The sequence below is a fragment of the Mauremys reevesii genome, linkage group 21 (genome assembly GCF_016161935.1).
Source record: "Mauremys reevesii isolate NIE-2019 linkage group 21, ASM1616193v1, whole genome shotgun sequence".
NCBI lineage: Eukaryota > Metazoa > Chordata > Testudines > Geoemydidae > Mauremys > Mauremys reevesii.
In genome coordinates, this window is record NC_052643.1 from 12,744,553 (window position 1) to 12,759,042 (window position 14,490).

General features: G+C 48.0%; 1 protein-coding gene across 1 annotated transcript in view; it reads right to left on the reverse strand.

Moving 5' to 3' along the window:
* The window catches only part of C1QTNF12 (C1q and TNF related 12), a 49,167-nt gene that overhangs the window by 12,426 nt on the left and 22,251 nt on the right, over positions 1-14,490 (reverse strand). Inside the window, exons 4-8 of the mRNA XM_039508656.1 lie at positions 13,450-13,569; positions 11,777-11,888; positions 10,095-10,276; positions 4,619-4,727; positions 2,856-2,946 (exon numbers count right to left, since the gene is read on the reverse strand). Coding sequence (XP_039364590.1) covers positions 2,856-2,946; positions 4,619-4,727; positions 10,095-10,276; positions 11,777-11,888; positions 13,450-13,569 — 614 coding nt within the window. The remainder of the gene's footprint in view (positions 1-2,855; positions 2,947-4,618; positions 4,728-10,094; positions 10,277-11,776; positions 11,889-13,449; positions 13,570-14,490) is intronic.

The following is a 14,490-nucleotide window of genomic DNA, read 5'->3' on the forward strand; positions in this document are numbered from 1 at the left end:
AATGATAACTTGTACATCCCCAGGGTTTAGCAGGGCACTTATGTTATTACATTTAGGAAGCAGTTCATGGGTGTGGGTTGTCTGACGGCAGGGCAGGGAAGGAACTCTGTTCACGGCTAATAAAACTTGTAAAAGCCACAGCAGTGCCTGTCTTTCAGACCCATAATCTCATTCCTGCCTCCTGGAAACACTGTCTTTCTGACACTTTTATATCATTCTCTCTACTCAGCACCCTTGGCCAAATTCAATTCTAGCCCATTTTGTCTATGACGCTTTGAATATTTACTTAGGTATATACATCGTGGTTAGCCCCATCCATTGACAAACAGTGAGAGCTCATGCGAAAGTTTACACAAATCTCAAGAGCCTGACCAAGTTTCTGTTCAAAGATGGATCCTATTTCCCAGGGGATTCGTTGGGCACAGAATTCATCCCTGGTGAAGTCTAGTTCACAAGGATTTCCAGACCAGGTCAGATCATTAGTCCATCAAATCCATTATCCTGCCTCCAGGAGTGTCCTGTGCCCAAGGACACAGATGAAGATGAATGGACATCTCCGTGTGCATGGCGGGGAAAGAGGAAACATGCTTTCATGTCAGCTAATCACCCAGGATTCATCGATTTTAAGGCCAGAAGGAAACATGTTGATCATCTAGTCTGACATCCTGTGTAACACAGGCCGACAACCTCACCCAGTAATTCCTACATCAAGGGCATGGCTTCTGGTTGAACTAGAGCTTCTCTAATTCCTATGAAATGTACCCCTCTGCAGAGGATCAGTCCTCAAAATAGGACTTAAGTAGGGCATAGCCCTTGTGCTGACCTGCCCAGGGATGAATTTCACCCCAAGCGATTAGTCTTAAAGATCAAAGCCACTTTTTCTCGGCTGAAGATCACAAGCTTCTGATTGGTGCCGGGCACCTCAATCCAATAGGAATAAAGTTTGTTTGAGGTCTTTTTTTGGTAAGGATCTCTCATAGGGTGGAGCATGCATTTTATCAGCAATTATGGAATGGCAAAAAGCCTTCCTGGAGCTAGCAACGCTGGGGATCGTTGGGAAAAGGCACCAGCCCAGTAATTCTCTCTCAGTTCTGAGGAAACAAAAGCCAGCTCTATCTCTGCCACAACAAACACCACCCATGAATGTACTGACTGGGGCATGTTTTTGCGTATGTGCTTATATAACCCCCACTAGAAGATCACAGATCTTTGTCCTTCTTGCATCCGACGAAGTGGGTATTCACCCACGAAAGCTCATGCTGCAAAACTTCTGTTAGTCTATAAGGTGCCACAGGATTCTTTGCGGCTTTTACAGATCCAGACTAACACGGCTACCCCTCTGATACTTGTCCTTCTTTAGTGACTGGTCCACAGAAGATGAAAAGAGTCTACTAGCGCTGCCAGCTAGTGGCTCAAGTGGTAGAAAATCATGTTTTTAAAGCTGAAGGGGGAAGCTCCTCTACTGGATGGACTTAGTACCACTTGCCTGTGCTTCAGCCCTTATGTTACTAACAGAGGTTCTCTGCTTGCTCATGTAGTAGAGGACTCGATATTTGGAGCAGGAGGATCTGAGTTCTAACCTTGCTGAGAAGTTCTGAGTGACTATAACGTACAGCCTAGAGATACTCATGAATTCCTAGGTGACCTTGGATTCAGAACTGCTATAGAAGGGCAACCATAGCATTATAAAATTACCAGTGATCTCGCTTTGCGTAGCAGGGTTCTGCAGCCCCAGGTCGCCGCTGGAATGCTGCCTTTCTGACTGAGTGAGAGGTTGGTGAGCAGTATCCCACGGCTTTAATAACACACCCCTCAGCCATCCCGAGAGAGAGTGCCATTCAGTAACAGAGGCAACATGTTATATCTATCAGCTCATCTGGTAGGACAGCAAGGCTGCTGCTCCTTACAGGCAAGTACAAAATATATTACAGTGTCCACCTGCCACGTTTACCTGGGCCGAAGTTCCCCGTTAAATTTCCTGTCACTGCTTTTATTAAGGCCGATTCAAGAAACCCATCTCACGCTCTTTTTCATCCAAGTCTGAAATGTCTTTTGGTGACTTTCTTGAGGGCTTGTAAAGGTCCCACATGGGTAGTGATGAAAAGCAAAGGCCTCTATTGTCTAACGAGCAGATCAGGTAATAAGTCGGGCCGCTCCAGTGAAAACTGACACATGGATGGATTCACCCCAGCCCTGAAGAGAAGCTAAAAGCTCTAGGGCTAAGGAGAAGGTCAGTTTCCTTTGTCTCGTCTCACTCAGCAGCAATATGGAAACCCTGGCTCCATTACCATGGCAAAATTCCCACCGACTTCAAAATCCTGGCCCCATTGCTCATAGAGTCCATGCGTTCAAATTCATTATCTAGCCCACAAAGGCTCCCAGTGTTGCTGTGAGAAAGGGAAAGATAGTTACACCCTTCTGGGCACAGGGAATTGGAGTGACTTGCCCAGGGCTAGGTAGCACATCAGTGGCATACCCAGGAGAAAAGCCAGGGATTAAATACAACCCAGATGTGATTCTATTGACTTCGGCAGTGTTACACTAGGGATGAATTTGACCTCAGGAATCCTGATTTGCAGTCCCCTCCCCCTGCCACTAGACAACACTGTCAGAGCTCAGGATAGCCTTGAACCCTGACAGCACAGAGGAGGGATGAGTGCTTTATTCGTTAGGAGATCCAGGGGTAACAGCCATTCTGTTTATTGAATTTGAAAGGATGAACACCTTTCAAGATGCTTGGTCCAGTAGGGTTTTGATCTGTCCCTCATTCCCAGAGGGTATCCGGGGCATTTGCCAAAAGTAGCTGAGAAAGGAGCAGTTTGTGACAGGTTAAGAACCGCATTGCAGTGACTCACGTGTATCGATGACAGAGGGATTCGATGCAGATTAGCACACGGACGTTGTCTCTGGCCCGCAGCTGCACTTTGCTCTTCAGCTCACTGTGGTCTTGGAAAGAAGCAAACCATGAAAATAAAGAAAGACGAAAACTCTCTCTACAACGGGACAAATCATCAACCATGTTAGGCTGTAAGCAGCACGTCATGGCTCTATTAGAGAAGTACCCCGCTGGTTTCTCATTGAAATGCCCTTTACCACTGTTGAGTGAATAGGAGGAAAAAGCATCAGTGAACATTTTGGTGGGTTCTGAATGTCCTTTCAATTTAGCCGTGTTTGCCTCCATTTCCACATGTCCACCCCACGCTTTCCACCATCATTCGTGGAGGGCAAGTTTTCTTCATACGGAAGTGAATTTAGGGCCCATAACAGAGATTTGGCTGATTAAGAAACAAGATGTATTTTGGGCAGAATCCGAGCCGCCCAGGCCGAGAAAGTACTGTGCCATTCAGACAGTGAATTCACACAGCTATTCTCAGAGAAGAGTTCTCAAGAGCAAAACACATTCATACGAAAGCCCTGCCAGCAAATTCCAACTGGCAAACAAATGAGCAAAGTCGTGATCTGCTGCCCATGGACACTGTGCTTTCTGGAGAGTCAACTGGGAAATCTGACGAGGTGGGTATTCACCCATGACAGCTCATGCTCCAATACGTCTGTTAGTCTATAAGGTGCCACAGGACTCTGTCACTCTTAACTGGGAAATTGTTCACTATGAATAATTCATCCAGCTCTAGCCAGCACCAAAACCCACGTAAAGGTCTGATGCACTGTTATCCATAGACAGGCAGGAAAAGCAATGAAATGTCTGTAGAGTTAGAAAACGCCATCCCTTTACCAGACTGCACCATCCTATGGTAGCAGAGAGGACTGTCTGTAACCCCGTGTAACACAGTGGCAAAGTGCGTGCCATGCCCCCATTAGTGGCTGGTCTGCTAGGGCAGAGGTGGGCAAACTACAGTCCGCGGGCCACATCCAGCCCGTGGGACCGTCCTGCCCAGCCCTTGAGCTCCCAGCCGGGGAGGTTAGCCCCCGGTCCCTCCCCTACTGTCCCCCCTCCCCTGCAGCCTCAGCTCACCATGCCGCCAGCGCTCTGGGTGGTGGGGCTGCAAGCTCCTGCCAGGCAGCGCACCAGCGTGGCTGGCTCCGGCCAGGTGGTGCAGCTGCCAATCGTGGTGCTCTGAGCGGCATGGTAAGGGGATGGGGAGCGGGGTTGGATAAGGGGCAGGTGGTCCTGGGGGGCAGTCAGGGGGCAGGGAGAAGGGGGGGTTGGATAGGGGGTGGAGTCCCGGGGGGGCACTTAGGGGCGGGGGTTCCCAGGAGGGAGCAGTCAGGGGACAAGGAGCAGGGGGGATTGGATGGGTTGGGAGTTCTGAGGGGGGCAGTCAGGGGGTGGTAAGTGGGAGGGGATAGACGGGGGCAGGGGTCAGGCTGTTTGGGGAGGCATAGCCTTCCCTCCATAGAGTTTCAGAACCCCGATGTGGCCCTCAGGCCAAAAAGCTTGCCCACCCCTGCGCTAGAGGATAACACCCTACTGCTGCTGCCACTTAATGGAGTTACTCTGCTAGCTCAAGTGGTAGAGGACTGTATGATACTGATGACTCATGCCAATGGGTGGTCGTTACACACGTTTCAGATTGAACAGCCTCCATGAGGCAGTCAGTGGTGTTCCAGAGTCCCTTACCATGCTAAACTGGAAGAGGCTCCAGTGGACAACACTCACCGATGTGGACGTTGGCTGAAAACTGGTAGATGCCAGACACAGTTGCTGTGAAGCGCCCAGTCACCAGGTTCAAGCCTGATCCCCGGAGGAAAGCTCCTTTGGCCAAAGGCTATGGGGTGGGGGAAAAAAGAACAGCAACCTTGAACTGTTGAACAAACCCCCCCAGCAATCTGAACCATCGTTATCTCTACCCATCACAGAGAGAAAAAGAGTGTGTGAGCGAGGAGCAGATGAGTGTGAAGGTTGGGAAGGGATTGCCAGGCCTCTCCCTTCCCTACAGACTTATCCTATCATGGGCAGGGCTCTCCCTCCCTGTGGATTTAACGCCCAGGAAAGGGGAGGATTTAATAGAACCAGTCAGTATCAGGTGTAGGGCGGCTGAGCCCTGTGCACGTTTCCCCCATGCAGCTCTGTTAATGCACCTTGGCCCGGACTCTCAAAACGCCTGCTACTCTAGTACTGTATCCCGCCTTCCAACACCAGCTTTGCCAATGCATCTCAGTCCTTACTTACTGCCACCCCCCATTCCGGTCCTTGGGGCCCCTTCACTCTGCCAAGGACTGACGTCTTCAACTTGTAGCGCCCCCTACTGTTCCAGTCCTGGGACTCCCTAGTTCTCCCAAGTCTCCTGACCAGCCTTATCACAGTGACAGCTATGGCAGTCCTGGGTCTCTGCAGTGTCAAGCTGTGTGGGGGGCGGGGGGTTTGTGAAGCAGACACAGAGGAGACAACAACACAGGGCACTCCAGAGGTTTCCTACCACTCTAGGCTTTGATAAGACAGGACTGATTCTCTCATGCCAGCAGCACTGCACAGACTTGCTGAGTTCTTACGGAATATATATTTAGCTTCATTTTCTTCTGAGTTTGGATCCGAGAGGAAAATAGCAGGCAAAACTCGAGCAAAGCACAGCGTCTCCCGGCGCAAGGAAGTGGTCTCAAGTCAGACTCACAGCAGATTATCTGATTTCAGCTAAAATAAACTCAATGCGACGTGTTTATTGTTAGTTTTGGCCCACTCAAGATCGGTTTGGCTGGAATCAGGGAGAATCAGGAACAGCTTTGATGGGCCAACAAAGCAAATTACTCAGAGACTCTGCCTCCACCACAAGGGCATTATGTGAAACTTAAACGCGTCGGGACAAGCACTATCACCATTGCCTCTGCAAGGTTTATATAGCACCATTCTAGCTGGCAGAACAGCTGCTGGAGTGTCCTGGTGCTTATATATGTAAATACATGCACCACATCTAAGTTATCTGTACACACATCCGGACCCAGAGAACTAAGGAACCCTGACAGAACTGAATTGCCTGGTGTTTGTGCTTATGACTTTACACTAGCAGACCTGTGTTAGAGAAAGTTTCTCTCCCCAAGATACGCTGCCAGAGTTGCCATCACAGCACTGATTCTAGATCCCCTTCAGTATAACAAGGAAGAGCTGCCCAACAGAGGATGTTCTGTAAACACCCCAGGGACCTCAAATGCCCTCCCGCCCCCAACCAAAATAGCCGGGAAAGGAACGCCAGCTTTCCCAATGGACTACAAGGCCTGTTTGTTTGGCTTAATCTTAGAGGCGACAGAGTGGTGGCAGACGTATGGGCATGCTGGTATTTGTACGAAGAGCTGCCGTGTGGCAGAAGGGTTGACCCGAATGAAACATGCATTGGAGTTGGTCATTTTAAATCCCTGGCGGAGCATACAGAGCCCGTGAGGTCTTCTTATTGTTTCTAAACAGAAAGAAAATAAAAGCCAATTGAAATAAAAATCATTCACTGCATTTCTCTAGTGCGAGTCACTTGTATTTCCTAGATCTCAAAGCGCTTTACTCTCTCTGATGCTGGTTTTACATCAACGTTGCCCCGTAGTCTTTGACAGAGTAATGCCTGAACTATACTGCTGTAAGTGAGAGGAGAATCAGGCCCCGTGTGTGTAGGTAGAACTGAGCCTGGGACTTTCTCCATTCCTTTCTCATTAAAGCAATTAAACTAACAGAAGAAGCAACTTAATTCCAAAACCACTGGCTGAATTTGGAAGGCAATTGCAGGCACCAGTAAATTACTGCTGTTAAAACATTCCTGTTTCTTCATGTCCTCTGTGGCTTTGTTACTCTTTGTGAGGGGAAACAGACAATATGGAATGTTGGGAAGGAAGAGGACTCATTGGACAGTATGCTTCAGCAAATGCCACACCAATTATAACTCCCTGCTGAGTTCGCTGCCTGACATTAGCACGACTCATTTCACAGCTGCCATAATTGCTGCCGGGAGTAATCCGCGAGAAATTTGCAACTTGCTCTCAGTTAATTTCAACAAGCAGCCCCAAAGCATGTAAATAACAAGCTAGTGCCAGCCCTCCTCTGCAATCCAAACTCAGGCTCTCTTTCCCCCTGCCCACACCCACTGTGTAATTTACTTGCTGGTGGGAATAGGGAATCAAGCATCGTAGGATTAAGACATGGGCTGGGTGCTGCCCAATGGAAAAATTTTCTTTTTAAAAATTAAATGGACAGATACTTAGAATAAGAACACAGAAACGAGTCTGTGAAGCAGTCACAGCAAAGCACTGCGAGCCCTCTGACCGCCTAGCCAGTGTTAAGATTCAGCTGTCAGAACGAATTTAGCCTGACCGCAAAACATGAGAGATACCAGGATTCCTCCTGGATCTACCCAAGGCTTCTCATCACAAGGAGCACCCTCTTAGCCTTGGTGAGTCTGGCATCACTCCAGCAATGTTCCCTGGACCTCAGTCAAACCAGATGTAAAGCCGGAATTTCACTGCACACTACAAGCTGTGCCTGATCTAAGCTTGCCTGTGCAAAATACATTACCCAGCAATGCACCCAGGGGAGGCAAGGGTCTTGGGAGAGCAGAGTGCTTGGAGCATTGTAGACAGGATGCTCAGAGGGAGGGGAAGAAATACCACCCGCTCATCTCAGATGCTGTAAGACCGATGGCACTGTAAGAGCACCAGCAGCTGTGTGTGTGTGGGTGTGTGAGGGGACAGGATATAGTAAGACCAGGGAATATCACTGGGGAATAACTATAGTACAGAGGGATGGGACTTATGAAGTCTCTGCCTCAGGGAGAAGAAAGCTCTGCTGCCCTTTGAATGCACCCCAGGTCAGGAGAATGGAGGCTCCAGTCTCGGAGACTTTAGAACAGCTAGGTCCTGATCCGAAGCCCAGTGAAACCAATGGGAGTCTTTCCATGACCTTCAAAGGGCTTTGGGTCAGGAGCCGAGTTGCTCCCTCCTCACTTTAATTGGGGAAGCGTCAAACCCTTGAGATCATAGCTCTACGAAATCGGTGACAATGGGCTTCCTTCTTCTCACCCTGATTGCCCCACAGATGATGCTCTCCTCACAGCAGAAGTGTCCACCACCACTACCAAGAGCAGCACCTTAGAGCCGTGGCTCTCAGCCTCTTCAGACAGCTGTACCCCTTTCAGATTTGTCTTGCGTACCCCCAAGTTTCATCTCACTTAAAAACCACTTGCTTGCAAAAATCAGACATAAAAATACAAAAAGTGTCACGGCCACACTGTTCCTGACAAATTGCCTCCTTTCTCATTTGACCATATAATTTAAAATAAATCAATTGGAATATAAATATTGTACTCACATCTCAGTGTATAGTCTATAGAGCCGTCTAAACAAGCCATTGTCTGTATGAAATTGTAGTTTGTATTGACTTTGCTAGGGCGTTTTATGTAGCCTGTTGTAAAACTAGGCAAATATCTACACAAGTTGATGTACCCCCGGAAGACCTCTGCATACCTCAGGGGTGCATGTACCCCTGGTTGAGAGACACGGTCTTAGAGCACAAGCTAAACCCAGGCGCTTCTTGTCCAGAAGCTGAAATGAAGCGTTGGCACACAGAGGCCCATCTGACCTGCCAGCCCTCCCACATCAGCTCTGGGGCCAGGAGTAATCAGACTTGATGATAATAAGGCTTGGGAAGCCCCAGCCCACACTGATTGCTAAGAGGTCTATTCACATTCTCACTCCTAATTAACGAGGCAGCATATCTCTCTGGCTGCTTCAAGTACAACCTTGCTCCTGTGCCAGCACCTGCAGAAAATCTGGGCGGCTGTCTCACCCTGCCTCAGAAATCACCACTGCAGGTCTGCAAACCGTGTCTCTAAATCTGCATCCCTGACGAGTCCCATTAGCTATGGGACTACTCAAACGAATAAGATCTGTTGGATAGGCTTCTTCATAGTCAGGAGTCTGTACAGCTGCCATGGAAATGCAGCCACTTCTGGGGTGCAGCACAGTCACTAATTAACAGCATGAACACACCTGACTGTTGACTGAGTGACTGATGGCAACCAACAGCCCTACTTGGTGCTAGTTAAGACATTTTAAGATCTCGGTCTGGCTCTGGAAAATGACTCTAAAAATGGCGTCATGGAATTGCATGTCCATTGTGCCTGCAATAGTAATAATGAGAATAATTAGCACTCACTCCTGCCTTTGCAGCTAACACGCACACTTTACATTACCCTTCCATTTACGAATCATTTATAAAGGATTCATAGATGTTTTAATACATGGGTAATCATTGCCAACAGGTTGCTTATAACCATGGTTTAAAACCATCAATAGCACCCCCTACTGACGGCGTTGTAACCATCGATAACATGCTGCTCATATCTGTACTATCCTTATAACATTGATTAACCCTTTAGTGACCCTTTCTAAGTCATTTATAAATGGGAGCTTAGTCTAAAATGTGACCCATCTAACAGACAACGTCAAATGCTGATTTTTGTAACAGCGGGAGCCATATATTCACACCAGGGGCCTGGAAGGCCCAGGAGGGTCCTTGCTGCCATTTTGGGGCTTGCCTACACATGAAAATTATTCCAGGATCGGGTAAAATGTGAATATAAAATGGAACAGATATTCCTGATTAACTCATTTGGAAAAAGGCACTTTCATTCTGGAATAAGAGTGCCCACACCTGGAGTTAGTCTGGAATAGCTAGTCTTAACTAACTCCATGTGCAGATAAACCCTTACAACAACTTCTGGAAGGCAACCAAAGACCACAGTGATGAGCATGGTATAGGAACCTTGATACAACAGAACAGAACAGAATTAGCTGTAATAAAGATTCGACAACGGGGACCTAACTGACAATTGTTTGGACGTAGGAGGCGAGGAAGGGGAGGAGTTTTAGGATCAAAGTAGGCACTCCGGAAGCAGATATAGTGCTCACTCTTGTTCGCTATGAAGTCAATGACAAAACTCCCCATTAATTTCAATGGGGGTAGAATTGGCCATGGTGGGTGAGAAGATGCCACTTCTCCCAACCATGACCAGCTGTTAAGGCAAGTGCTCACTTCCAGCAGCCAGGCCGGAGATGGGTTCCTGGAATCAGCTCTCCCTTTCTCCATAAGAGCCCTATGAGTGAAAGGCATCACAGAAGAGCTCAGCAGGACAGTGCAAGTGCAGGCTGTGACATTGGCTCACCGACTGGAAGTTCTGAAGTTCGACCAGGGTCTTCTTGTCCACAACGACCTGCCCTTTCAGTTTGCAGTGGAACGCTTCCTCCACCCGTTTGTAGGGCGAGGTCTCCTCCAGTGATAGCAGGAGTGGGGGCAGTTGGCTGGGGTGGGCTGAGATAGCCAGAGATGCCCGCCGTTCAATGGTTTCTGAAGAGGAAAGAGATCGCATGGGAGGTCAGCTTGGATTTGGACAGAGCAATCCGAGCAGCAGCAGGGGACGATTTTTCTAATTTACACAATTTGAATAAAAACTTGTTTTTTTAATATTTATTTACACTGAAGCACTTTTATGCTGGCAGCCAATGATATTCAGACATATCTGCAAAGCCATCTCATTATCCCTCCTTCAAATCCCCCCTTAAAACTCTCCTTTATCATGATGCCTACAAAAAAAATTGACAACGGCTAGGAAGCTGGTTTGCTGAGACCATTGCCTGGGATGGTCTTATTTCCTTGTGCTCCCCCACCAAGCCTGTCTTATACTTCGATTATAAACTCTTTGGGGCAGGGACCATCTTTTTGTTCTGTACAGCATCTACCACAATGGGATCCTATGTGTTACTGCAATACAAATAATAAATAAGAGGAGGAGGCCCTAACGTGGCCGGTATAAACCGACCTGCTACATCCTCTAGTCCATACATTGTTCCCTACACGTGTTCTCCAAAACTTTCTCCAGTCCTAATTTAAATGACCCAGGTGAAGGAACTCCCACCACTCTCCTTGGAACAGACCATTTCAGTCTAAAAGATCTCACTCTGGAACCTTATAGCAGTTGCTCTGCCTAAAAAGGTACATGGTTTAGCTCTGTGTTGCCAACTCTCAGGAGTCTATCGCCAATCTCGCAATGTTTGGGGTTGTTCCTGAAGCACCAGTTTCTGGCCTACTTGGGATCATGGAAAAATCTGCACCTTCCTTTTTGATAAACAAGTATGTTTCTAGCCCTCAGGGATAAAACTTGAAAATGTGACCCCACTGCACCCTGATGCTTCCAAATCCAGAAGGTGAATAAAAAATGTCCACGATCTTCCCCTTACCCCCACCCCCAGCCTTATGATGTTTACACCTGTCTCCTGATTTCTGAATACTTGTCATTGGCAATATTGTTCATTCCGTGCTGTTACACTTAACTCAGTGGTTCTCAAACTTTCGTACTGGGGACCCCTTTCACACAGCAAGCCTGTGTGTGCAACCCCCTTATAAACTAAAAACACCTTTTTACATATTTAACACCATTATAAATGCTGGAGGCAAAGCGGGGTATGGGGTGGAGGCTGACAGCTCGTGACCACCCATATAATAACCTCAAGACCCCCTGAGGGGTCCCAACCCCCAGTTTGAGAACCCCTGACTTAACTGGACCATCCTAACCCATTCCTCTCCCCAGTATCATTGATAGGAAGAGGGGGAAAGGTTGACCGACTTAGGCCCAGATCCTGCAACCTTCTGCACACAAGCTGAGCCGGGCACCTGCCCAGAGCCCCACTGGCTTCGTGAACTCATGTCAGTGGGATTTAAGCACACGCTTAAGCACTGTGCTGAAATGGGGCCTTACGAGAGGAGCTCCCGCTAACCTGGGACTCGGCTGTAGGTGCCACATTTGCGGGCAAGAAGGAGAGACAGACCTGCGGCTCCAAGCGCCTTTACCTTTTAGTATCTCCTTGAACTCCTGCAGCAGGACTTCCTGGGTGACTTCGGCCCCTGGTGCTCCTGGAGGTCCCTGGGGGCCCGGCGGCCCTGGGGGCCCGACAAGGCCACGCTAAGGAAGGAGCCAAAAGAAGACAATGGGAATCAGATCCAGGCAGTAACTCTCAGCAACACACCAAAGGCCCCCTTGAAATGAAGAGCTGCATTCTGCAAAGCTATCAGTCACCTGAATAGACCTTCACCACAGGTTCAACTAAAGGTCTGGTGTGGCACCACGGTCTCGTGCTGGCTTTCTGCCCAGCAGGTAATGCCACCCAGGCGTCTATTCACCTGAGTAGCAATGCGAGTAAGAGGTTGCAAGGCCAGGCCCTTACTTTGGGTCTCTGGAGACCGGGTGGGGGGGGACTTGGGTTTGCTGCTTCCGTTTTTACCTTCCAGCATCACGGATGGTAGCATGTCACCAGCCTTTTGGGGGCTGGCTTTGTTAATTTCCATGTGCGCCACCTGCTGGCTCCCTGGGGAAGCAGCAGAGCCACTCTATTACATAGTTAAATAAAATCAATTAGGCTTGGCAGAATTTTTTATCTATTTCAATTTTTGCAGTTGTGGGAAATTATGGAGAGGGTCCGACCATAATTATTTAACGGCAAGAGATTTTGACTTTTTGATCTCAACGCTGCCTAACGGGCACCCCTTCTCCAGCTTCACTAACACCAGCACTACGATACGTTTCATACATGTTAAGGTGGGACTGGTTCTCAAGTGGCATTTTTCTGACGGTGCCTATCTGTAAATTTTGGTCACTATCGACGGAAATATTTTTTCCTCGATCTGTGTGTGGATGGTGAAATTGATGTTTACTGGCATTTACTGATAAAAATCGAATCCTTCCAAGTCTAAGAATATTGCAATGACATGAGGATGGCATAAGTACGTGAGGCTGTGCGTTTGGTGTGACTGTTGAGGATGTTAGCTAGGGCTCCTGGAAAGGAGAAATAGCTACTCCGTACCCCAGAAGTGGGTCTCCATGTGAGACCTGGGTCCTAAACTGATTAACACATCAACCTTCTGAAATAATAATACCCATCTCTTATCCAGCGCTTTTCATCAGTAGATCTCAAAAAACACTTTACCAAGGAGGTCAGTATTGTTATCCCCTTTTTACAGACGGGGAAACTGAGGCACTGAACAGTAAAGAGACTTGCCCAAGCTCCCAAGAAGAGCAGTGGCCAAACCAGGAAGAGAACCTAGGTCTCCTGACTGCCAGTCCGGTGCTCTATCCACTAGGCCATACTGCTATATCTTGTGCCTGTGGAGGCTAAAACACTTTGTTATGGATCCTTAAATCCTGTCAGTTAAAGGGAAAAAGTCTCAGCACAAGACATAGGTGATTTTAAAAGATTTGTTGAGAATCGCAGAACACATATATGGATACACAAACACACGCTCATGCATACAGACACAACTATCACTTTACATTTATATAGCACATTTTCTCCTAGTTTCCCAAAACGCTTTACAAACTATAAATACATATCGCACCACTAAAATGCAGCCATCTCTGGGGTGGGAAGGCACACAGAGAGCACCTTTTACAACAGCCCTAGGAGGGGAAATTTGGGGCCCAGGACACAAATATTTGTGATCCGGTGTCATATCTAGCAGTAACCTACTAATTTCTTGTCTCTCCCTTTGCATTTCCTTTTGGAGTTGTTGCCATCGTCCGGGCGATGTACAAATGAGATCCAGGTGCGCCGCGGATCTGTGATTCGAGGATCTGGAGATTCTAGAATCTAAAGAGAAACGAGAACAAAGATTGGATGTCATTGTGCGTCTTCATCCACTGACACGAATCCCAAACTCAGACTGCGCTACTGGCTGGCATCCAACAGGGGCCCTAATGAGTAAAGGGGGCCTGAACCAACCCCCTGGATCCAAACACCCTGAACTTTGCAGGACATTTATTTCAGAGATGGAGCTGAACTTGGAAGTTCAAGGCAGAGCTCCAGTAAAAAGCAAGTCAGAACTTGAAGCTGGGGTGGCTGAGGAGGTAGATTTGGTTGTGGAAGGATGTAGGGCTGGCTGCAGAGGTCAAGAGGGAGGGTGGGGAAAAGGCTCCAGACCAGATCGTAAGAGCAGAGAGGGAGCCTGCAGGCTGCAGCTTGCAGAAGCTGCATTACGAAATGTTGGAATAAAAAAAAATAAATGGTTAAACACAAGAAATTCCATTGCTTTAATGCAAAGAACAACGTGGGAGGAAGGTACAGAGTGTTGAGAGGCAGTGTGGTCCAGTGGTTAGGGCTGGACTGAGTCTCAGGAACTCTGGGTTAGCAGGAGAGGGTGCTGACCTTAGCTGGGTCCTTCTAGGATAGAGATAATAAGAAGAGTCCATTTGGACACCTGAAATAATTCTGACCACCAAGCCAGGCATGAATATTTCCTACTGAACTAGCACTTGCGGGGACTCCATGTGGTGTAGTGAATCTCTAACATTGGCTTCTCTCTTAACCTCTGGAGATGGGGCTTCTCTGCTGTCTACACCTCACACCCACTGCACAATGAAGCAACTCGGGGAAGGTCCATTGCCACAATAGCAACGTCAGGAGCAAACTGTATTGGCAGAGCTGGAAATGAGGAGCAGAGTCTGCATAGCACTGGCCTGCAAGACACTCTCCCTTCTAGACCTGGCTCAACATCCCTTTAGACTCATGCAG